The sequence below is a fragment of the Lepidochelys kempii genome, chromosome 10, assembly GCF_965140285.1.
Source record: "Lepidochelys kempii isolate rLepKem1 chromosome 10, rLepKem1.hap1, whole genome shotgun sequence".
In the NCBI taxonomy this organism is placed as follows: Eukaryota; Metazoa; Chordata; order Testudines; family Cheloniidae; genus Lepidochelys; species Lepidochelys kempii.
The window spans coordinates 2,152,302-2,176,441 of NC_136389.1; the positions used below are offsets into that span (position 1 = coordinate 2,152,302).

The window sequence follows — 24,140 nt, forward strand, 5'->3', positions numbered from 1 at the left end:
TTTTAAGTATAATTGTTGGGAAAAAAAAGTTTAATTGTTTGGGTGTGAGCTAGACCTCATTAAAATCGCTTTGAGCTTGGTTGCTTTTTACCAGATATGTTTATGGATATCCATGTGGGGTTATTTTTAGGAGGCTAAAGTTTATTTAAATAGGGTTGATGCAGGAAGGGATCTCTACTTTCTGAAGATGTTAAAGTCTATAGGAAGGTAGCGTGCTGGAAATTTATACGTGTCTGGACTGTAGGGCCGTGGAGGTGGACGGACGCATGGTACTCCTGAGGGCATTCTGCACCAAAAAATTTAAAATTCTGTGCACAATATTTTAAATTTCTGCAAATTTTATTTGTCAAATAAATGTGGAGGCTCCAGCATGGCATTGGGGAGCACAGGCCCCTGGGCTGCACAGAGGTGGGAGATCACTGTGCAGCTCCCCCCCCCACAGGACACAGACTCAGCAATGAGGCTGCATCCAATCCTGACACAGTGCAAGGACCTGGCCTGCCCCAGAAACACCTTATGACCCTGCCCCTCTGTGTGGGCTGGCAGGCTCTGAGTGTGGAAGGGCTTAATGTGGGGGGGATCCATGTGTGCGGGAATCTGGCTGTGGGTGGCTCCATGGGGAGATCCCAGATGAGGGGGAATCTGAATGCACAGGGGCTTGTTGGAGGGTTCTGGGTGCAACGATAACGGGACTCTGCTGGGGGTCCAGGTGAAGGTGGTTGGGGCTCAGTGGCAGGGGGGGTTGAGTGTGTGGGGGATCGAGCTTGGCAGGAGGGTCTGTGTGTGGGGAGTTCGGGGGGGGTTCAGATGCTGGGGGGGTGGGGATTCAGGGGTAGCTGGTTGGGGCTCAGTGGGGTGGGGATCTGGGTTCATGTGGCTCATCAGGGTGGTCCAGGTGCAGCGAGGCACATTGGGGGGGAGGTTCTGAGGGTGGGGGAGTAAGGCTCCGTGGGAGGGTCTGGGTATGAGGGGGTCTGGATGCACGGGGGTTGGGCAGATGGGGGAGCAACTCCCTTTTCAGGAGCCCTTCCCCCTGCAGCTGAGGAGCAATGGGTGCAGGAAGTGGGGCGGGGGAGTTTGCAGAGCTTCCTGCAGCTGAGAGGGAAACCTGGGGGTGTGTCTGACCTGGCCCTGGATGCTGTGCAGGGGAAGACAAAGTCCTGTCCTGCCCAGCCCAGCAGGGTAGGAGCCCGCTGCCCTGGGCACTTGAACCACGCTGCTGGGCAGGCGCCCATGCTCGCTCTTGTGGCTTCCCTGTCACCGTCATTTTTCTGCGGGGGAGCAAAGAACGCTGCGGGGGACAGGCACGCTGCAGGGCGGCGCGGCATTCCCCCCGGAGTCGCCTGGGGGGCCGCCCGTGCCCCCTCCCCCGTCGGCAGGAGCCGGGGCGAAGAGAGCTGAGGGGTCCCGGCCCCCATCTCCCGGCCGGCCCGGGGGCGCTGAGCGCCACTGATCCGAACTGCGAACGCCGGATCCCATGGAAACGGCTTGAAGCCAGCGGCCGCGGCAGCCCCCGCCCCAGCACCCACGGGGCGGCCCCCGCCCGGCCCCGCGGCGGGGAGCTCCTGGGCTGGGCCGGGCCGGGCCGCTCCTGCCCGGCGGGGGCTGACGTGGTGGCGGGGCAGGAAACCCGCATCCTGGTTCCGCCCGGCCCGCGGTGAATCATTAACCGGCCGGGGCGCGGGGCGCGGGTCCAGCGGCCGGAGCCTCGGGCGAGCAGCCGGGCGGCCCGAGCACCGCGCCCGGGGCTGGCGCAGGCCGCTGCCCGCCGGGGCGGCCGCGGGGAGGCGCCGCTCGGCGGCCGGGCCCAGACCCGCCCCGCGGACGGCGCCCGCCGGAGCCCGCGCAGCGCCCGGGCGGGATGCGGGGCGGCCGGCGGCGCTAGCGGCCCCGGGGCATGGGGCGGGCGAGCGGCATGTCCGCCCCTGCCCCCGCCGAGCTCGGGCAGCGCGATGGGCGGCGGGGGAGCGCGGCCGGCCCGGCCCGGGCGGCTCCTGCTGGGTCTCTGGGCACTGGCGGCTCACCTGGCGCAGGTAAAGGGGGGCCCCGTCGGCGGGCGCGGGGCGGGCTCTGGGGTCACCCCCCCCCGGCAGGCGGGGGGCCCCGTCGGCGGGCGCGGGGCGGGCTCTGGGGTCACCCCCCCCCGGCAGGCGAGGGGTCCCTGTCAACGTTGGGGGTCTGGGAGAGCTCTGGGGTCACCCCCAGCAGGAGGGGGCTGTCAATGAGGGGTCAGAGAGGGGGGAAGCTTCAGGGTAAAGGTACCTGTAATCGTTGTGTCTGTTTCAGAGGAGCAGCCGTGTTAGTCTGTGTTCCCAAAAAGAACAGGAGGAGTTATGGCACCTTAGTGACGAACCAATTTATTTGAGCATGAGCTTTCCTGAGCTACAGCAGATGCATCCGATGAAGTGAGCTGTAGCTCACGAAAGCTCACGCTCAAATAAATTGGTTCGTCTCTAAGGTGCCACAAGGACTCCTTTTCTTTTTTCGTTGCATCTGTGAGGAGACTACTGAGCCTGCTAGGGGGCCGAGCCCCTCATTAGGGCCCCATACTGAGGGAGGCTGAAGCTGTGGGTTTCCCCACACTGCACACACATTGTTACCAAGCTTCTTGGTTGATGTTCTTGAGCAGCCTGGTTTGCTGTCTAGTGTTTCACCCCCAGGAGGGAGGGCAGGTGGGCGATGCTGATCCCCAGTGAACGATAGGAGAATCTGCACCAGCCTGGATATTCCACCATAGAATCCCACGATCTTGGTGGATGGAAGGGGGGCGGGTGGCAAAGTGCCCTGGAGTGCTGTCTGCTGGGGGATAGCCTGTAGTCAAAATGGGATTATTTGCCTTTTGCCAAGCTCAGGTGTTAGATCCAGTCCTGGTTGGGCAGGAACAGCTACTCTGCACTCAGGGGCAGCTCACCCAGCTTCCAGTGGTAAAGCTGACTGCGGGGGCACAATGGCCAGGATACAAGTTGTCCCCAGTTAGTTTTGACAAACACCGTTTGTTCATGACCCTTTACTGCCAGGGGCAGGCTGAAGAGAGCTTGGCCCCTGTGGGTGGAATCTGTAACACTGTCGTCCTTTCTCCACCGAGTCCTGCTCAGCAATGACTGTGGCCCCATGCCCTGGGACAGGATTAGAACCCACAACCTGCTGCCTCTTTCTGTCCGATTGGATTGGGCGACTGGATCAAGGTATTGCCAGCGTACTCAGGCTCGCAGCTTGTCACCACCACTAGTGATATGGCCACGTCCACAGACTCCAGGGCTGCGTGCCATGATGGCTTTTTGAATGGATCATTGATCGGCTGTCTGCCAAGAAGAGGAAACCAGCCTGTGGTACCTGTCGGGCTGATGCCATAGGTCTGTTAGGGTATGTCTACACTGCAGTGAAACACCAGGGGCTGGCCTGGGTCACCTGCCTCAGGCTCATGGAACTCGGGCTGTGGGGCTATAAAATTGCTTGTGTAGATGTGGAGACTCATTCCCTGCAAGGTGGGAGGGTCCTGCGAGCCGCAGTCAGCTGACATGGGCCAGTGGCAAGTGTTTTATTGCAGTGTAGATGTACCCTTAGAGCAGGGGTGGCCAACCTGGGCCTGAGAAGGAGCCAGAATTTACCAATGTATGTTGCCAAAGAGCCACAGTAATACGTCAGCAGCCTCTCCCACCCAGCGCCTCCCACCCACCACTGATCAGCACCTCCCCCTCTCCCTTCCCCTCCCCTTCCGCCCCTACACCTCCCAGTCAGCTCTTTCTTGGCATGCAGGAGGCTCTGGGTGGGAGGGAGAGGAGCAAGGGCATGGCAGGCTCAGGGGAGGGGGTGGGAAGGGGTGGAGTGGGGGCAGAGCCAGGGGTTGAGCAGTGAGCATCCCCTGGCACATTGGAAAGTTGGCGCCTGTAGCCCCAGCCCCGGTCTTGGTGCCTAGACAAGGAGCCGCTGATTAACTTCTGAAGAGCAGCGTGGGGCCCCGGAGCCCCAGGTTGGCCACCCCGGCCTTAGAGTCTGGAGAGACGTGTCCTGGTGCAGCCTTCGCTCCTCCCATTCCCTGAGAAGCTGTGGTTCAGCTGTAGTAGTGGCTGTAAGGTAAAGTCTATTACAAATAGATCTCCAGGGCTTTGGTAGAAACCTCCAACCCTTTTATACCCGAGGGTAAATAGGAGCCTGAATAAAATCTGGTTCAGTAACTGGTGGGCAGTCTAGCCTTTCAGTGCCTGGTATAAGATTGGCCAGAACATCTCCCAGTCATGTATGGCAGCCTGAGAATTGCTGAATGTAAAGAGAAAACCACCCTATTTAACAATGAAATTAAAGGGCTTAGCAGCTACCTGGACTGACAGGCAAGTTGGATGATTCTGCAGGTGTATGAGCCTGTCTCTAAGTCTTGTGCAGGAGCTTGGGGCTGTGTGCTGGGGTTGGGCAGCCCCTTAGTTTGGGCATCCTTCACAGAAGAAAAGAGAAGGGCTTTGGAGGAGACATCACAAACTCCAGAGAGCCTAGGGAGGAAAGAAAGGGGCAGAGAATGTGACTGATGCCTGCTCAGGGGCCTTTGTGAAATGAGTTTGGTGACTCAGCCCAGTTTCCATCAGACAGGTGGCTTCACCACAAAAGCCACCATCTCCATTAGCCCTTTTTGTGCTCTCATCTGCAGTCTCAGCGGAGAGCAAGGACTGAACAGGCCATGAAGACTGACCACTGCCCCCTGGCACCCATAGCATAGTGTGTGGGGCGGCGGAGGCCTATTGTTGAGGTGCAGTGAGGGGGAGCTTGCCCTGCTTCTGCCTGCTGGTATGCCTGCTTCTGTCCTGTTGATAAAGTGAGAGCTGCCGAGCCAGCACTAAATATACTTAAGGTTAAACAAGAAGGAATGATAGAAGTGGGAGAGAGAGAGAGATGGCTGGCAGGGGAGTGAGCAGGTGAGCATCTCTGCTAGGTGGGTTGGATGAGAGTAATCAATGCGGACAGGAGGGAGAGAACCAGTGGGGTGACCGAATTACTTTTGAGGTGTGCTGGGTGATGATGGCTTTTATTTATGTAGTTACAGCTGCATGAGTTTCAGCAAACAATGGCTGCAGGGAAGAATGTGTGTCTTTGTGTGCCCCCCCCCCCAAGTCCCTCTCTGGTTTGGTTCCCTGACTGATAGCCTGCACAGCCGTCCCCACAGAGGACTCGTTCCTGCTCTTCTTCTCTTCACCCTGCCCAGAGCTGGAGTTTCTTTTCAGTCTGGGTTTCTCTGCCCTGTCTGGGCTATACCCTGGCATCTAGTTGTATTTAGCAGACCCTAGGGAGTGAGAGGTGAGAGCTGGGCCACCAAGTGACAGCATCCAGAATCCAAGGCAAATACATGGCCCATTGAGCCCTCTGGGCTAGTGAGCCACTAGGTAAAAGGCTGCCTACTTTATCATCACCAGTGTAAACTCCTGGCAGTGCCCAGGAGCCAAGCAGGGGTCACGTCTAGACCCCAGGCCACTGTCACCCTTTTTCCTGTAATGTGGTGCTGAGTACGGATGTTGTTCCTGCCTTAGTCAACGGAGGCAGAGCGGACCGCCAAATGGCTTATTAACTACAGCCTGTATGGGAACTGGAAGCCATGTGGGTCTGGTGCTCTGAGCAGGTGGGCTCATTGGCAGCAATTCAAATCCTAATTCAGATTCCTGAGCAGGAAAAGAGCAGGTGGTTCCCTTCCCTCCTCAGCCTAGAGTGCCTTCTGCCCCGCCCCACCATGCCCTGGGGCTGTTTGCTCAGCCTTGGTCCTGTTTGCCGATGGGTGTGGCTGGCTTGTGTTGGGAAGGTGCAGTGTGGGCTGGCAGTGGCCCTGCGAGTAATGCACACAGAGCATTGTTTCTGTGGGGGATTTGAAGATACCGTCTCAACATCAGGGTCACTACAATCCATGGCATTAAAGTCCTGAGCCAGCAACACTGGCATTTCTGGCAGGAAAAGCAGCCTAGCCAGTTTGCTTCTGGGAGAGGCTAGTGGCTGGGTCAGCTCGTGTCACCCTTTAGCAAAGCATCCAGGAAATCTGATTTAGGAAACAGCCACTCTGTTCTATAGCTCATCTCCAGCAGGAGGAGGAGCCTGCTGGTGTCGATTGCCCCTTGGCCCCATGTTAAATTATGTTCTGTTCGGAAGGGCAGAAAATAGGGGGCTCTTGGTTCAGACTACTGTGTGTTTTTATTAGTACTATTTGTAGGCTGAGTAAATAGAAAGCATTTTACAAATTCAGCAGGCAGTCTGCAGGAAACGCTTCACCCACTGCGGAAACGCAGCCACCTCTGGGGTAGCTATTGCCAGAGCGCCACAACGCTACACAACAGTTGAGGAAAGGAAATTGAGAGGAATCCTATATCCAAATGCAACGGCATGGGGAATTTTGGAATTGAAATGTAAATACCCAAACTGGAATTTGGCTAAAAAAATCCGGGTCTACATCCTGACTCTTGGGGAAACGAAAAGATTTCCAATAAATTCAGATTAAGGAATTAAGGGAGAGGGCAGTTTGTGTTTGATTCTTGTGCTGTATAAATATGTAAACACGCCGAGCTCTATCGATAGGTATTTTCAACAAATCTAAAGAAGTAGTGGACTGAGAGTCAGGACCCCTAGGTTCAGTTCCCAGCTCTGGAATGGGAGGGTAGGCTGGCTGTCAGAGCAGGGGACTGGGAGACAGGAGCTTTGGCTTCTGCTGCTGGCCTCCCTGTTAAATAGTCCAGCCGCACAGTGCCTTGTCACACTGGGATGGGGCTACTGGGGACGTGTAGTCTGCTGCTGGCCTGCCTTCCCTGCACAGGAAGGACTAATGCTACACCTAGAGTCTGTTCAGACCTTGTCTTCAGGGCACAGTTTATTTGTCAAACGTGACACTCACAAAGTAACACAAACCTATTCCCCTGACCAAAGGAGGCTGCAGGGGGCCCATGCCTCTCTCCCCCTGCTGTCGGGCTTGCCATAGGAGCCAACCTGCTTCCTGCAGCTCTGTTTTCAAATGAGCTCTTTCAGCCCTGACCCCTTTCAGCTGGGTCTGATCATCCCCTCTGTTCTTCAAATGGCTCTGTTTCCACACAGAGCTGGCTGGCCCCAAGCCCCTGGCTGGTAAAGCAGCAGACACCCTATCATAAGGCAGCACAGACTCCGTAGGGAGAACACCCTCTATAGCACCAATTCCTGTATTTAGGGTTTCTTTCCATGTCTCCCTCCCAAGGGGTGATCCATCCTGACGCTGCTTCACTTATGAGACTTGATGGGATTACAGTACAAGGTGGTATCAATTTAGGGGGGAACCCTCCCTCCCCCCATTGCTTGACCCATTGGGCACTTCCTCAGTGACCCAGTGGAGTGGTTAGCTGGTGTACTGGGGGATGCAGTTGGCAGGCCCATTAAATGGATCTGGTTGTCCTGGTCAGGCGCTGTATTATCTTTGCCATGTTTCTGCCCTCAGTGTCTTGCTGGCAGCACAGTGACTGTCCCAGAAACACTGCTGTTTGTGTCCACCCTCGATGGGAACCTTCATGCTGTGAGTAAGAAGACAGGCGACATCAAGTGGACCCTGAAGGATGGTGAGCAATGACTCTGGAGGGTATTTATTTGGGGGTCAGGTCCCCAGGGATTGCCTGTGGTCAGGCTCTCCTCCTGCCTGAGAAGGGCTGGAGGCATTGCCTCCCGTTCAGATCCTGCCTGTGCTGCTCTGAGCAGGGGACACTGGAGAATGACACCTTGTGCATGGCCCAGTCCCAGGGGTCTTGCTGTTTTAAGGGGAGTACACGCACCATTGGGCAGCTTCATACAAGCAGCTGTGACTGCTCGGGGCTCCCGGCTGGGTCTGAAATGCAAATAGGTAAATGATCTGAGCTTGTAACCATGTGATTGCAAATCCTGCTGTGAATGCTGCCACGTGGCCCCCTGTGGCAGGGACATTAGAGGAGACAACTGATGTGTTTCTTTCACTCTCTCTTTCAGATCCCATTCTTCAGGTGCCTGTTTATGTGGCAGAGTAAGTGTCCCCTCCCCTCCCCTCCCCTCCCCAGGGTGTCCTTTGCAAGAAAGGTTTCAGAGTAACAGCCGTGTTAGTCCGTATTCGCAAAAAGAAAAGGAGTACTTGTGGCACCTTAGAGACTAACCAATTTATTTGACCATAAGCATATGCATCCGATGAAGTGAGCTGTAGCTCACGAAAGCTTATGCTCAAATAAATTGGTTAGTCTCTAAGGTGCCACAAGTCCTCCTTTTCTCTTTGCAAGAAAGCTTACCACTTCTCATCCTGCCAGGCCTTTGCAGACACTGACTGGGGAGCTGCTCCCCAGGGAGGTGCAGAATGAGGAAATGGAGGCTCAGAGAGGTTGAGCACCCTGCCCAATGCCACAGCTTTTTCTTAAAATCTTTCCCCTTTTACTAGCACTGGTGCCACTTGGCCACTGCAAGACAAGGCCCGGCCGCTGTGTCATCTAACCTTGCTCACAACCACACTAAACAACATGCTGGCAGCCCCTGAGCCCTGTCTAAACTTGTGCTTCTACCAGTGGGAGCAACAGTCGTAAACTTACTGAGATACCCTAATGCAGCCAAACCCTGTGTGAGTGCAAAGGCAGGCATTTGCTGGGCAGATTCTCTGCAGGGTCTCCAGAAGCTTGCCATCAAAGCCAGAGCTTACCTCCTCTGGGAGGGGATGTTTATCTGAGGGGCCTGTTGTTAATGGATCACTCACTGGCTCTCTAGTACTGGTCTGGGCTGCTTGTGTCTCCTGAGGAAATTGGTTAGTCTCTAAGGTGCCACAAGTCCTCCTTTTCTTTTTGCGAATACAGACTAACACGGCTGCTACTCTGAAATCTCCCAAGCTGATATTCAGGGCTTCATTCATTCTCAGTTATGATTCCTGTTTGACTTTCCTCCCCAAGGAGCCCTGAACTGCTACAAATACCAGCAATGTAGGTCTTTCTTCCCCCACTGCTGAATGTGCAGCCACCTCTAGGGTGGACACGACAGCTGTCTAACAGCGCACAGTAACACACCACACACGTTTAGGATGAGAAATGAGGAAAAATTCTGCATCCATTTGAAACTGCAGGGGGAATTAATGGAGGCAAATGGAATGACTCCAGCTGGGATATGCCAGGACATCAGAATGGGGTAGATGTGGAGTGGCTGTGTAGGAATTGCCATATTGGACAGACCAGTAGTTCAACTGGTTTGGTATCCCATGCCAGGAGATTCACCGGAAGGCATACCCGCCCCCCCCCCATAGCGAACAATCATGGAATAACCTACGGAGGGGGATCCTTCCCCTAACCCCTGTGAGTAGCTGGCTTGTGCCCTGAAGCAGGACATGGCTGGCATTTCATTCTCCTTCCTTTCAGGCCGGCATTTCTCCCGGACCCCAATGATGGCAGCCTGTACATCCTGGGAGGCAAGAACAAAGAAGGCCTGATGGTCAGTACCTGGGGCGGAGGGGTGGCTCAAGAGTGCTGTCCTCCATCCTTCCTGGCGGTGGTGCATGCAAACAGGGCATGAGATGGCAGCTCTGCTGGAAGGTGCAAGGGCCTCATGCTCTTCGCGCTAACCCCTGCCACCTTAGGAATGGCCTCTGGGAGAGACAGCAAAGCTATGTGGGTCTCCTCCCTGACTACTCCTGTGGCTGGCCTGTGTGTCTGCGTCACCCGAGGAGGACCCCCTTCTTGAGGGACGGGCCGTGGTGCATGTGGCTGTCTCCCCTGGCTCTTTGTCACTCACAGGCTGCTTCACTGTCTCTGTTCACTACAGAAACTCCCATTCACCATCCCAGAGCTGGTCCAGTCCTCACCGTGTCGCAGTTCAGATGGTGTCCTCTACACGGGTATGAGCAACCCCCTGCTGTGGGAGAGAGAAGGGGCTTTCTCTGTGCATAAGGCAGCCACTCCCGCTCCCTCCTCCAGACTGCCATGGAGATGACACTGGGACAGCCTGGCACTGCAGGGGTTTAAATTAGTAGGGTGCAGATCTGTGTGCAGGACCCATAGCCAGCTCCCTGTTGGAGCCAAGCCAGACTTATGGAAGATCTGAATTTGAGTATGAACGTGCCAACCCTCTGGGACAGGGGAGCTTGATGGAAGGGGGTAGGGGTGATCCTGTGTGGGAGCAAGTCTGGGGGCAGGTGGGAGTGACTGGAGATTGGCCTGAGGGGAAGACGGGTTGGTGTTGCATGGGAGAGGACCTAAGGAACCTGGAGAAGCGGTGGCTTCTGAAAGAGGGGTACCAGGCACATGGGAGATTGAGAGGCATTACTGACTTTCCAGGGAAGAAACAGGACACATGGTTCGTCGTGGACCCCAAGTCGGGAGAGAAGCAGACGACGCTGTCGACAGAGGCCTGGGATGGCCTGTGTCCTTCAACTCCTCTCCTCTACATCGGCCGCACCCGTAAGCCAAGTCCCCTTTCTGCTGGTTGCAGGCGCAGAGCCATAAGGCTGAGGGGCTGTTCCCTGTGTCTAGTCAGGCTGCCATCCATTCTTACTGTTGGAGGAGGTTCCCAGCTCTGGTGTGCTGGAGCAAAAGGCCCTGCTTTCCCATTACAAATGGGGAGTGGAGACCTTTGGTTATCCAATGAAAAGGGACAATCCCTATAGCTCTTCTGATGCTCCTTGACCTCCTCGCAGGGCTTCTCCTGAGGGAGGCTCTCCTGACTATGTCATTAGTTCAGTGTTGCCTAGCAGCATTGTGGTGTGGTTCTCTTCTGAAGTAGTTAACAGAATGATCAGCATCCTGTTCCTCTGGCCTGTCCCGTTGGAAAGCCCCTCGTTCTGGGTAGAGTAGCCACCTGAGTTCCAGCACAGTGGTCGTAGCTGTTCCTCTCTGATCCCCAGAATACGTCATCACCATGTACGACACCAAGTCCCGGGAGCTGCGTTGGAATGCCACCTACCATGACTACTCAGCAGAGCTCTACGACGAGGCGTACGATTACAGTGAGTCCCTGGGCACTGCAGCGTGTGTGTGGAGGCGGGTCCTGTTCTCAGCTGCAATGAGGCAGTCCCAGCTTCCCAAGGGGAGAATGGTCCCCCTCACCTCCATGGTTATTAGCTCCTGTCCAGCTTTGCTTGCACATGGAGCCTTGAAGCAATGCTGTCCGTGCATGGGAGGCTCTCCGTTTCCAGAAGGACTGATCTGAAATCAGTGCTGCATTGGAGAGTCGTTTTCCCGCACGGCAGCGGGGGAGGGGGAGAGCAGCGGGGCTGTGGGCAGCCTTCAGGACTACAACTTGCCTGACTGGAGAGAGTCGGATGCTGTGACCGGGCAGGTGGCATATGTCTGTCACAAGCGCTGTGCCAGCTGATCAGTGCTCCAGCTGTGTGCAGCCCTCCTGGGCTGGGGGAGAGTCACTGACGCTTCCGAAGGGCAGACTAAAGGGCACACGTGTCTGGGAAGACATCCCTCACCCCCAGCCCCTGTGGATCCGGGGGAGCTGGGGCAATAGGATCCTCTGGGCTGCCTTTGGTTTGGATTGAGGAGTCACGTGGGGCGAGGACTGGGGAGGTTTGCTCCTTGCAGTGACCCAGCAAATGGCACATGCCCCAGTAGCATCAGTGGGCAGCATCCCCAACCTGTCTGTAACTGGGGAGACTAAATGGTCTGTGAGAGGGGGTGGGGGAGAGACAACCTTCCCCAGGAAATGCTATGGCATTAGCTGCCTTGTGTCTGTGGCTAGAGATGGCTCACTTTGCGTCGAGTGGGGACGGCCTGCTGGTGACTGTGGACAAGGAGAGTGGTAATGTCCTGTGGATGCAGAACTATGGCTCCCCTGTGGTGGGGCTGTATGCGTGGCACCAAGACAGTCTGCGCCGGGCCCCCCACCTCAACGTGGCCATGGAGACGCTGCGCTACCTGACCTTCCACTCACAGGACATCCGCCTCATCAAGTGGAACTACCAGTCCATGAAGGACTTCTCCACCACCAAGACCCAGCTGCTGTAGGTGTTTCAGGGGCCTTCCAGGTCGGGGCAGGAGGGCAGAAGCATGCTGGGGGGTGAACCTTGGTACCTACGGGGTGGGGATGAGGGTGGCAACGCACTGAGGAGCGCTCTGGAGATGGAGTTGATGCTCTCTTGGGTGAGAGGACAGTGGCTCCCCAGGAACATGCTAGGGTTGGAATTTAAGCTAAGGTAAATGAAATGCTTTTCCTGCCCCTCTCCACCTTGGAAGGAGCTGGCTGTGTCTCAGAACCGGGGGTGTGGCTGGGAGTCCCCCAAGCCTGTTTCTCTGGGAGGTCTCACTGCATTCATGTTGCTCTGTTTGTCCCATGCGGTGGCACAGGCTGGGACTGACTCTGTCTCTACACCACAGGCCGACACTCTACGTGGGGAAGCATGCAGCCAGCTTCTACGCCCTGACCTCCTTGGTCCACGAGAGCATGGCACTTGTGGTAAGTGTCCCATATCTCCTCCTGCCCCCTACATGCCCTTGACTGGCAAGGCAAGTCGGTGTGAGTGCCACGTCTGCCCTGCCTGATACTTACTGATCTGTCTGACTCCTCCAGCCCCAGGGGATCACGCTGGCCAGGATCGATGGCCCCACCACAGATGATGTGACAGTGAGAGCGTCCGGCGAGTGTGAGATCACACCAAGCACAGATGTCAAGTATCCGCAGGGCAGCATGAGCTCCCTGCACAACGAGTGGCTCCTCATAGGTGAGGGCTCCAGGGCTGGACAGGGCATTCCCTGTCCCGTTGCTCCTGGAGACTGTCCCAGTGAGGGGGAGCCAGGCATGGGGATGTTCTTTACTGTGGCAGAGTAACCTGCTTTGCCTGGTACTTTAAATGAAACCTGTGCTGTGATCTGCACCCACAAGACGCTGCAATGACTGAGGGCTGGGATTTACTTTCCCGGGAGCTAGTTTCACTGCATCCCTGGCTCCTTGCCAGGGACAGCTTCCTGTGCAGGCATGGGGGGCAGAAAATCTGCAAAGTGAGGCTCACAAACCTACATGCAAGTGAATAGATCGTTGCACCCAATGTGTGCGCACAGATATTGTGCCTGGGGAATAGCAGCTGCAAACAGGAGGTGCGTGTACTCACCCCAATACTGTGAGCACAGTCGTGATGTCAAGTGAACAGGTCTGCATCGGCATGTTTGAAAATTTGGCCCATGTTGTAAAACTGCAGCAGGGTAACTGCAAGCGGTCACACCGAGCGAGTGGGGTCAGGTCTTGGGCTGAGGAGTTTCTAAAGAGGTCACTGCCTAAGCTGTCACTAAAGGAGATCTGGTGTGGGACACACCTCCTCCAGGATCTGAGGCCATGGCCTTCCAGGGATCCTTGCCCACGCCCAGGGATTGAGCCAGCAGGATGTTGCTCTGATTCTCTTAATGCGTGAGGCCCAGATGTTTCCCATCCTGGCAGACCCCCCCCCCCATGCTGTGTGTCTGGCTGGGGCCCCTGCTGGGCTCAGTTTGGAGCTGTGAGCAGACTGAGGTGTGACTGTGTGGTCAGGTGAGCGCTTTCTCTGTCCCACAGGGCACCATGAGCTGCCTCCTGTGGTCCATACCACGATGCTAAGAGCCTTTCCAGAGACCCTGCGGAAGACTACCGAAACCATCATCCCCAAGAGCTCCCCTCCCAGGACTCTGTTTGATGATGTGAGTGGTGTGACTGTCTGGGGGGCTGCCCAAAGGTCTGTGGCACGTGGGGGGCACCCAGAGGGACAAGGAGAGATGTCTTGTGTGCAAAGCAAGCTGGTGTGTCCTGGCATGTGGGGTCTGGCAGGGAGAGCGAGGAATTGGAGGCATGCTCCATGTGCATTCCTGCATGTGGGGGGAAGCTGTGGGGGATGGAGTCTACAGCAAGGGATGCCTGGGGGGCCCTATTGGTGTAACCCATTACCCTGGCTCTGTGTTGCAGTTTCTGACCCCAAACGGCTTGGAGGATCAGGCCAGCACGGGCGGCGATGGGCGGTTCCGTTGGGACTCCACCCAGGCAGAGCAAACGGAAATCTACCCAGAGTCAGGCAGCTGGGATCTTGTGGTCACTGCAGTGCTACTGGGCGGAGGCATTCTGCTCCTGAGTTTCGGTCTCAGGGTGAGTCTTTCTTCTCTCTGTGGTGCCCCTTGCTGGCAGCTGCAGGAACTGATTGCCGCAGCAGTCCCCCTGGTATGGGGGCTAAAAGTTTCCTCTGATCCCTGCTTGCCCTATTCCTTGGTACACACGGCGTCCTGGTTAGCATGGCCATACAGGGTGCTGTGATGTTCCTGTTACCAGGCCCTCCCCTTGTTGCCCCAGAGGAATTGGCAGCCATCAATTAACCCTGCAGGCCTCTCCAGGGTCATATTAAGTACCTCTAAGAACCTTCTGTGTCACAGCTCTGCCAGTGTCCTGAGTCATGGCCTCCAGCGCTCCCTGCTGCCTTAGCCCTGACTCTTCCTGCCCCACCCAACTCTGCTGGTTCAAGGGCCCAGGAGAGGCGAGCTCAGTTGCCCCATTACTACACAGAGCCCACCCCCACTGGAGCTGTTTGACCCCAGGAGGGGGTTTGCTGGTTTCCTTCACTGTAATGGGGGAGGGATAATTGTCACGTTGCTGCCCTCAGGGTGGTAATGCCACCTCGGTAGGTTCATCTGCATCACCTGCTTTTCCAAGAAACTGAGACATCCACGCTGTTTGTGCCCCAGAAACTGCTGGAGCAGCGACTGCCGCAGCAGGGACTGCTTTCCCCAGGCCGGATCTCTGGGGAGATTCTCCCGCCAAGCTCTGAGGAATCGCTGAGTGGGAGCCAGCGGACATCTTCGCAGCCATCACGGAGCTCAGGCTCGCCCTCCTCACAGAAGGACCTGCCTAATGGAACGGCCGGCCAGGATCTGGCTGTGCCTGGAGCTGCTGAAGGTCTGTGCTGGTGGGGAATGGGGAGGAACCTTCTGTCCTGCGGTCCAGCTTGTGGGAGGCAGGTTGCCCATGTCCCCTTCCTCAGAGAGCAGAGGGGGCCGTGTTAGGAGGGAAAAGCCAAGGCTCGGAGGCAGCACTAAGTTCTAGAGCTCAGGTCAGGATGACGTCTTCCCCAGGGCTTTCCAGAGCGGGGCATTCAGGAGAGAGGGTGCCATCCGCAGTAGGATCAGGAGGCACAGAGATGCAGAGGGGAAGGCTCTAACATCAGTGGGGAGACAGAGGAAGCTGGTGCTGGACAAGCATAGGAAATAGGAAGGAAAGGAAAGTAGAGATGGGGCCTGAGAGGGGCAGGTGGGCAGTGAGTGAGGGGATGGCTAGTGATGTTAATCCGATCTGCACTCTCTGCAGCTGCAGAGCCTGATTTGACTGTAGTTGGGAAGATTTCCTTTAACCCCAAGGAAGTGCTGGGCCATGGAGCCAGGGGAACCTTTGTATTCAGGTGAGTAGTCGTCCCATCCCCCCACCGAATGCCCTGCTTTTTGCTAATGCGAGGTCTGGTTTGGAGAAGCCACGACTTCTTTCCTCCTCAGAGCTGGGAGCCGTGGGGGCTTGGCCTGGCAGTAACTTGGAAGGCCCTTGCAGGGTGGATCTGGCTGGGGCCATCTGGTAATGGGGTATCGAGCTTTCCTGTCTCACCCACCTAAATCAAATCAGATGATTCCTGTTGGACTGGAATTCAGTGGCCTCTGTAGAAAACAAGGCGGGAAGTTACCAGTCCTGCCCCCCTTGCACTTGGCACAGCAGGCCCCCCAGCTGGCAAGCACAGCCAAGGACTGAACTCCCCTCATGGCTGGCATGTAGACACACTGGGGAAGCCTGCGCTGCCCTGCCCTGCCCTGCCCGGGCTGCGTCTGCTCCGGTGCACAGAAGGGTTCTGTTGGTTGGTCTGCCTGACGCTGAGCGGAATCCCTCAGGCTGTGGCTACAGCACCTTTCCCCAGGACCGAACTCACTCTGAAGGCCGAGGGGACTTTATTTCTCTGAGAAAAGGCTCCACCAAACCTGACCTTTCCCAGTGGCTGCAGAGATTTCAGCCTAGGCCCAGTTGCCCTTGTGTTTGGGGTGCGTCTCCTGATGTCACACTGGGGAGCCCTTGGGGACTAGTTCTTGGGCTAGGCCAGAACCTGGGTGGATCTCTTTGAGAGTCTCCTGTGTGTCTGGGCTGGCTGGCCTGTGGGCAGGGTGTGATGGTGGCTCTCTTCTGATCCCAGGGGTCAGTTTGATGGCCGGAATGTGGCTGTTAAGCGCCTTCTGCCCGAGTGCTTTCACCTCATCGACCGGGAGGTCCAGCTGCTTCGGGAGTCAGATGAGCACCCCAATGTTGTGCGCTGCTTCTGTACGGAGAAGGACAAGCAGTTCCGTTACATTGCCATTGAGCTCTGCTCTGCCACACTGCAGGAGGTGAGCCACTGGGCTGCTGCTGCAAGGTGGCTGTTAGCTCTGTCGCTCCTGCTGGGTGTTCGCTATGCAGTCCAGGTCCAGGGGCCCTCGTGGAACTATTTCATCGCTGGTTTGTCATCGGCTACCAATGGCCTGGTCTGCCATACTCTCACGGGAGATAGCAGGTTCCAAAGGTGTGCGTGTGGGGATGGGACCTAGGAATTCCTAACTTCCTGTGTGGCGTAGGGCAGGTTGTTCCATCTCTTTACACCCGTTCCCCCACCTGCAGAACGAGAGAGAACTGATGATGGGATAATGCTAGCATCGCTCACGGGCGTGTGGCAAGGCACCCGTCCTCATTCACTTGCTTATTCGATCCCCTCTGCACTAGGTGCAGCTAGTGCTTCATCGTGCTTCCTGCGCACCCGGGGCAGCTAATCTGGCACGCGCCTGTTCCCTTCTGTAAGGCCTGCAGTGAAGTGTGGAGCTGCCGTATGAACGGAGAGGTTCTGCCTGGGGAATGCAGACCTCGGACTCTAGCTTGGTTCTTTTCTTCTATTTCCCAGGATTTAAGCTGGGAAAAGACGTGGTTTATTGTCGCAGAAGGAAAAGTCCTTATAAATCTCTGACTCTGGTAAATGCAGACCTGGGTGAACTTCCTCTTTGGTTTTTCTCTCATCTGTTGTTAGTATGTGGAAAGCCCCAGCTTTGATCGTCGGAACCTGGATCCAGTGTCCCTGCTGTATCAGACCACATCCGGCCTGGCACACCTGCACTCCTTGAACATAGGTGAGGGAGCGCTTTGCCCCCAGTTTTGGTTGGGATGCCTGTTGCCTTAAAGCAATAGGTTCAGTTCTAGTGAATTGTCTGTGGAAGGGAAATTCTCCAGCCCAAAATCCTGGTGCAGAACTTGAATCCGCAGCCTGCAGAGGCAGGACTGCTGCTCGCTGACCCGCGCTGTGTGGCAGCATTGGTGGCATGCAGGTTACCCCGTGGTGATGCTCTAGCCTGGCACACCTGCACTCCTTGAACATAGGTGAGGGAGCGCTTTGCCCCCAGCTTTGCCTCCGGCTGCACGGCCTCTTCTGCAGGTAACTCCAGCTCACTTCGGAGGATATTTCTTTCAGTTCATCGTGACCTGAAACCCTGCAACATCCTCATCTCTGTCCCAAACAGTCACGGGCAGATCCGGGCTGTCATCTCGGACTTCGGCCTGTGCAAGAAGCTGCAGGGGGGACGGCACAGCTTCAGCCTCCGCTCTGGAATCCCAGGCACTGAGGGCTGGATCGCACCGGAGGTGCTGCGGGAGAACCCAAAGGAGAACCCTGTGAGTGTGCTGTTGTCATGTCCCCTCAGCCCTGCTTGCTGTGCACATTTTCTGTCCTTGCAGCTTCCTCCCTTGCACCTGCAGAGGATTATTCGTTCTGCCCACGTCGAAGGCTCTAATTCTCTGCTTTGCCGGAAGGCAGTGACCATGCTGGGCATCCTGGAGGGAGGCAGCTGCCCTCAGAGCTGGTGCCTCAGTCACTGCTAGAGAATCAGATAGTTTGGCAATAGGGATTGGGAAGTGCTTGTGTTGGCCCCCGTGCTGCTGGTCCATGCGGGTGTCTCTCATTCCACAGGTGCCTCTGCGGGCTGGAAGCATGGTTCATAAAACCCTGCACCTGCTGTTGTTAACGTAAAAAGCCCCACAAAAGTCACAAATGTCAGCTAGGGGCCCAGCTCCCATCTGAGCCTTTGAAAATCTCCTCTCAGTATTTCTACTGCAGTGTCAGCCAAAGGCTGCAGTCAGGACCAGGTTCCCGTTGCGCTAGGGGCTGCACAGACCGTAGAAAGAGACAGTCCCTGCTCCAAAGAGCTTCCAGAGAGAACTATTTGCGTACATCCAGGAGTTCTGCTAAACTCCCTTCTGCAGAGAAGAGTCTGGTCCCAGCAAGCAGCTCACGCCTATCAGAAGAGAGACCACTAGGTGGTCATTCTTGGAGCTCAAACTAAGGGGTTTCCTGGCTAAACCTTTAGCCAATCAAGTGTTCGTGTTCAGAAAGAGAGACAAAGGCCCTCCCACCAAAGCTGAGCACTCCCATGGCCCCGGTTGTGTTTTGCAGACGTGTGCAGTGGACATCTTCTCAGCTGGCTGCGTGTTTTACTACGTGGTGTCAGGCGGGGAGCACCCCTTCGGGGACAGCTTACGGCGACAGGCTCATATATTGTTGGGCTCTTACCAGCTGGCATGTCTCTTGGAAGACACTCATGGTAAGGACCCTTCTCTGAGGCTGTCTGAATGTTTACAGAGCTCCCAGCCCTGTACAATCTGGATGCTGCAGTGCTGCTCTGGCCCGGCTCCTCTGCAGCACCTTCCATCTGAGGATTTCAAATCACTTGGCAGATGTTGCTTTATTCTAGCCTCGCTAGCCCCTGTGAGGCAGGCAGGCAGGTCAGTACTGCTAACCCTGTTTTACAGCTAGGGAACCTGAGGCACAGAGAGACGAAATGACCAGCCCGAAGTCACCCAGGAAGTCATGACAGAGCCCGTTTTCCTGATTCGCTGTCCCATGCTGCAGCCACAGGACCAGCACTTAGGTGCCCAGAGGATAGAGACTGCATGTCCCCAGCAGCAGATCTGGAACCCTAGAACAATGGGAGAGGCCTCTTAGGTCATGACTAGTCCATTCCAATGGCCAGCGGCGGATTATCCCCAGCGGTGCTGTAGCTAGTTGAGTTGTAAATGTCTCGAGCAGTGGGGTTCCTCCTTGGCAGATGACTCCACAGCCTACTAGACTTCGCTAGTATTTCCAGCTACTTGTCTGAAATGTTCCTTTGCCCCATAGCTTGCCTATGGGGAGATATTGGTGAGTCTGGTGCATAGAAGGAGCCAGACATATTTTGTTGTATTTCATGGTCTTCCAATGATCTGGGGTTCAGTCCTGCACATGCACGTTCCCTTTCTGGGAATCCTACTGGGAGTATGCAGGACTAAGAGAGTCAGTAATATGATTGGAGCTGTGATTTGTAGCGAAAGCTCTGGGCTCGAGGTGTGGACAGCTCCCTTCAACCCCAAGGGTGTTAGTAACCTGCTCTCTTTCATGCTCACATCCAAGACAACATTGTTGCAAGGGAATTGATTTCGGTGATGATCAGCAACGAGCCCCAGGAACGCCCATCGGCCCCGCAGGTCCTCATGCATCCCTTCTTCTGGAGTCGTGAGAAGCAGCTGCAGTTCTTCCAGGTGAGAACCCTTTGGTTGAGCAGGGTGCATCCCAGTCCTTCTGTCCCCATTTCCAAATTCAGCAATGAAAGCTCTATTCTGTGACATCAGAAAACAAGCTGGTGTTTTTCCTGAAGCCTGGGATTCTCAGCTGGCCTCAGCTGGTTTGGTGCTCTGTGGTTATAAAATTCACCCCCTGCAATGAATCTGCCTTTTTGTGAGCAGGGCTTCTTCTGTTCCGGGATTCTTTGGCTGTGGGATCCGCTCCATGCTGCAGATTCTGAGTTTTCATTTAAAACAAGCAACCAACATGATTGCTAGCCCTTTTGCTTACAAACATCTTAAAAAGATGATCTGAGCATAACCTAACAGTGCTGTTTTCCTGAGTCTGCAGCGAGCCTGAAACAAAAGCTCTGAGAGGTGTGAACTTCCCCCTTTAGCTCAGTGAAGTATTGGCTCTGAAACCTAAAGATGACAGTTTATTTCGCTGCTGATCAATTTTTCAGAAACATCCAGCTAATATAGTGATCCCACAGTCCCAAGGTGCTCCCTGTGCAATTCAAGGTGCCAAAAGCCCCAGCTGTCTCCTAGCCAGTTGTCAAATCTCCAGCATCCCACCAATACCTTCATTGTCAGTGCAGAACTCAACAGCGCTCTGAAAACTGACAATGTGGAGAGGATCAAATAGATGGAATTGAATGCAAAAATAAACACAGACTGCGGTGCTGATTGGATCATGCACGTGTGTGTTTATATCAATAAAACACACACACACACACCCTTTTAAGTTAAAAGAATTCAGGGTCCTTGCTATAGAATGTAGGACTAGCTGTCTGCAGAGTGCAGGGCTCTCTGAGTTAATTGTGAGCCATTGACTTTCATACAAGGAGAGTGAAAAGCTTTCTCTTGGGTTTGGGGGCAGTGACCCTGCGGAGGGAAGTACCTTGGCATGGAGCCATCTCTCCACTAGAAGAAACAGTTTCAAATACCTCATCTCACCGTGATGGAGGCTGGGGTCTGTCAGGGGGTCAGGTTTCTGCTAGACCTCATTGCAGCCAACTGTGGGTTCCTTTCCCAGAATGCTCCAGGTCCCAGCCCATAGGCCGTACCTTCGGTTACAGACTCTCCTGTAGGTGGACCGTGCTGCTCAGTTCCGTTGGCACCCAGTGTTTGAGCAGAAGTAGCCCTACGTCACCTTGGTGTCCATAAGCCTTTGGAAAATGTCAGCACTGGGACTCCCCCAGTACAAAGTGAAGTTTCCATTGACTCCCCCCACCCCTCTCTGGATTTCAGGACGTAAGCGACCGTATTGAGAAGGAGCCTGCCGAGGGACCCATTCTTACTGCCTTGGAGTCTGGGGGGTGCTCGGTCGTGAGATTGAATTGGAGAGCTCACATCTCTGTCCCGCTGCAGACAGGTGAAGCTCAGGTGCCAGGCTTACTGCTTGGCAGTAACCTCACGGAGCCGTTTCATGCTGAGCCATGTGGAGCGTTTGCATGGAGCTCACCAGTGCTAGTGTCATGTTCTCATGCAGTCACTTCCTGGCAGCTGGAAGTCAAATGGACTGAAACCCATGGACCCAGAATGGATGACTAATCCAGCTAGCCCTTCCCCTCGACAGGGCTTTGTTCTGCCCAGTCTTAAATGCCCCAAGCAGATCTCCCTCGGAAGATTGTCCCACTGCATCCCCCATGGGGAAATGTTCCCAGCCCTGATGCCCTGTTAGCACATTACTGCAGAGGCCCAACATTGCTGATGCTTATTTGGGTCTCTTGCTGTTTCCAGACTTGAGGAAGTTCCGAACATACAAGGGCAGTTCAGTACGTGACCTTCTGCGGGCCATGAGGAACAAGGTACTGTTACTCCCCCAGCAGCGTGGGGTCCAGTTTGCCCTGTGCAGTGACCCTGGTAATCGTGTTTAATCTGTTTCCCATGTAGAAGCATCACTACCATGAGCTGCCAACAGACGTCCAGGAGACTCTTGGGGCTGTTCCTGATGAGTTTGTTCAGTACTTTACTTCTCGCTTCCCCGAGTTGCTGCTTCACACACACACAGCCATGCAGATCTGTGCCACAGAGCGGCTCTTCCACCCCTATTATCAGCAGCAGCAGCCAGGAGACCTTGGAAACAAGTGGAGAAGCCACACCTGGGAGGGAACTTAGAGTGAGGGCCTGCTCTCTGGTGCTGCCACGGTGAATCCTGCTGGAACAGGGATCCCAGCAGGTGGGGCTCAGCCGACATGTGCCTCAATTTTATCTTTTTTTAATGCAGAGATTTCTGAAGGATTTTATCTCCCCGGCAAAGCTACCAGGACCTAGCACAGCTTCACAACGCCACCTGCCACCCTAAACTGGTTCTGGAGCTCCACTTCCCCTGGAGAGCAACAGGATGGCATCTCTGGACGCTCCCTGGCACTCGCAGTCTAGGGATGTCACTGCCTACCTTTCCAGGGAGAGGCCTGTGGTGGGAACCCAAGAGAGTTTTCTCGGTGGTTCCTCGGTGGCTTGTCTCTTCGGGGCTGCTCCTTCAACCATGGCATGTGCCTGGCCCTGACTGAGGCCTGGTCACTAAATGTAAAGCGTTAAATCCAACCTGGGCTGCTGTGCAAAGCCACCCCTGGAGAGGTAGGTAAGTGCATGCACACGCATGCCTGTAGACAGAGTCTCTCTTTTTTCTTGGGACTCTCTGAATGGATTTTATCCAAACATAAATGTTCGGTTTATGCTCCATCGAGACATTTCAGCTCAGAAGATAATTGGAGCGGGGGCATTAGAATGGAAGAGACTTCTCCTGTAGGGCTGTAGTGTGGCAACCATCTCATCAACAGCTGCAGCGAGTTGCTTTACCATTTTTAATTGAAAATGTTTTAGGCTATTTATATTTTGCTTCCAAGACCCTATCTTTCCAGTGCCAGCCCTTAAGCATCAGACTGGGAAACAGCAAGGTCCTCTGTTGCCTGTATGCCTCTGCTAGAGCAGAGGCTGATGCAGCAAACTTCTCTCTCATTGATTCCTTTCCGTGCTGAGCTGTTGGAAGCTGGGGTGTTTGTCTATTTAAAACTTGAATGTGAACGGCAGGACTGATGTGGTCTTGACACTGGATATGGTCTTATGCCCTGGCTGGACAACATACCTGCCTGACATTTGGGCTGGGTTTTTTGTCCACTATCTACAGAAGATGTAGGCCACCGGCAGTGCTAAAATGAGAGGTCTCCGTCTCTCACCATAGCCCTTCCCCACTGTTTTGTGGCCAGGTAGAAGTCACTGGGGCTGGATCAAGTGGATTTGCAGAAGCTCAGTTTACAGGATGCAAGCTCAGGGCCTGGGTGCAGGAGCACCTCCTGTGGCCTCTTTTCTGCCCCACCTGGCAAGCCCAGCCGGGGTTGCCCAGCTCTGGAGGCAGGTAGGGAAGGCTGCTCTAGGGAACATCCCAACAGAATCCCCGTATCTCGGTTTGGCTGAGTAAAAAGCTTTCTCCGTCTGTAGCAGCTCATCTTCATCCCAGCTCGCAGGCTTGAAGATCTCGGGCAGATGCCTGATGCCACATCTGCATGAGGCACGAGACTATGGAACCCCAAGGGATTGTTTCCCCTATTTTGTGGAGGATGCTGCTGTTCATGAGGAGCCCTCTGTATAGAGGGGGCTTCCTCATCCATGCAGAGAGCCTGTCTCTTGGAGCGTACGGTGTACCGGGCCTCCCCCACTCCCAGGGCCTCCAAGAATCTAGAGAAATGGCCACCGCTTCCAAATTCCTTGGTTGTGAGGATCCTTTTGTGTCTGCTGGCAGTGTCTGATCTGGAATCTCTTCACCATGGAGGCAGAATCCTACCCTTGCCCAAGAGAACATTGCCACGGAGGTGGTGGTAGCATTTCCTGTTTTTCCTCCTCCTGGGACCCAGTCAGTGGAAGCAGAATTCTCTGCAGGACAGGGGTCTCAAGTGATGAATTACAAACTAGATGTTTTTAACTCCTTCTCAAGGGCCTGAGTTGAGAAATGGGGGAGGGGAGACTGCTGGAGCCTTCCCACTAACAAGGAATGCTCCAGCCCAGCAAGGACAGAAAAATCCTCCTTCAGCAGAGGTGGGATGGGGGTGTCCCTGAGGTCTGACCTTCTATCCCCAGAGCTGGGGAGCAGGTTTTCACTCTGCTGGGATATGGCCCTGGCCAGACTTCAACTCGCATACAGTTTCCACTGATCCCAGCTGGAGCCCCTATGGGAGGAAGAATTGATAATGGGTCTCTAAGCCCCTTCTGCATTCAGCAGCCTATAGATAACTCATGCCACTGTTGCTGCTGGGTCTGGAGGCCCCATGCCTGAATGTCTCCTGCTAGCTCTTCTCCTCTGGGCAGTGCTTTCCTCTCTAGGGGTGTGGGTTTTGTATGTTTTGATTTAGCTTTGTATGTGGGTGCTGGGGGTCTGTTCCTTTGGTCACAATCAGTTTGTACCTGGTGTATATTCAGAACATTTTATAGGGCAGAGAATGTTTTATACAAAATATTGTAAATAAAAATTGTCTTGAAAGTTTGGACTTGTTAACATTGGAAATAAACTCAGCAATTCATGCAGGCTGAAAGCCCTGCTTAGGAGCTGCATCTCCAAACTAAAGGGCCAGGGAGGGATAGTGAGGCCCCAAAATGTACATGTTCAGGCCTGCCAGAGTTGAGTCCTT

At 55.0% G+C, this 24,140-nt stretch overlaps 1 protein-coding gene across 2 annotated transcripts; it reads left to right on the forward strand.

Moving 5' to 3' along the window:
* The first annotated feature begins 1,860 nt into the window (after positions 1-1,860).
* On the forward strand, positions 1,861-23,995 carry ERN2 (endoplasmic reticulum to nucleus signaling 2). 2 transcript variants are annotated; one of them, XM_073361624.2, is made up of 22 exons: positions 1,861-2,033; positions 7,427-7,544; positions 7,945-7,978; positions 9,339-9,411; positions 9,742-9,814; positions 10,254-10,376; positions 10,820-10,921; positions 11,662-11,923; positions 12,297-12,375; positions 12,490-12,640; positions 13,465-13,586; positions 13,849-14,025; positions 14,616-14,826; positions 15,235-15,325; positions 16,097-16,286; positions 16,955-17,054; positions 17,393-17,592; positions 18,371-18,518; positions 19,364-19,491; positions 20,764-20,887; positions 21,256-21,323; positions 21,409-23,995. In XM_073361624.2, exons 1-22 carry the CDS (start codon positions 1,953-1,955, stop codon positions 21,631-21,633), a joined length of 2,880 nt encoding a protein of 959 aa, XP_073217725.2. In that variant the 5' UTR covers positions 1,861-1,952; the 3' UTR covers positions 21,634-23,995. The 2 variants fall into 2 exon arrangements, with proteins under 2 accessions (XP_073217725.2, XP_073217726.2); XM_073361625.2 differs by having other exon boundaries at positions 15,241-15,325.
* The last annotated feature ends 145 nt before the right edge of the window (positions 23,996-24,140 follow it).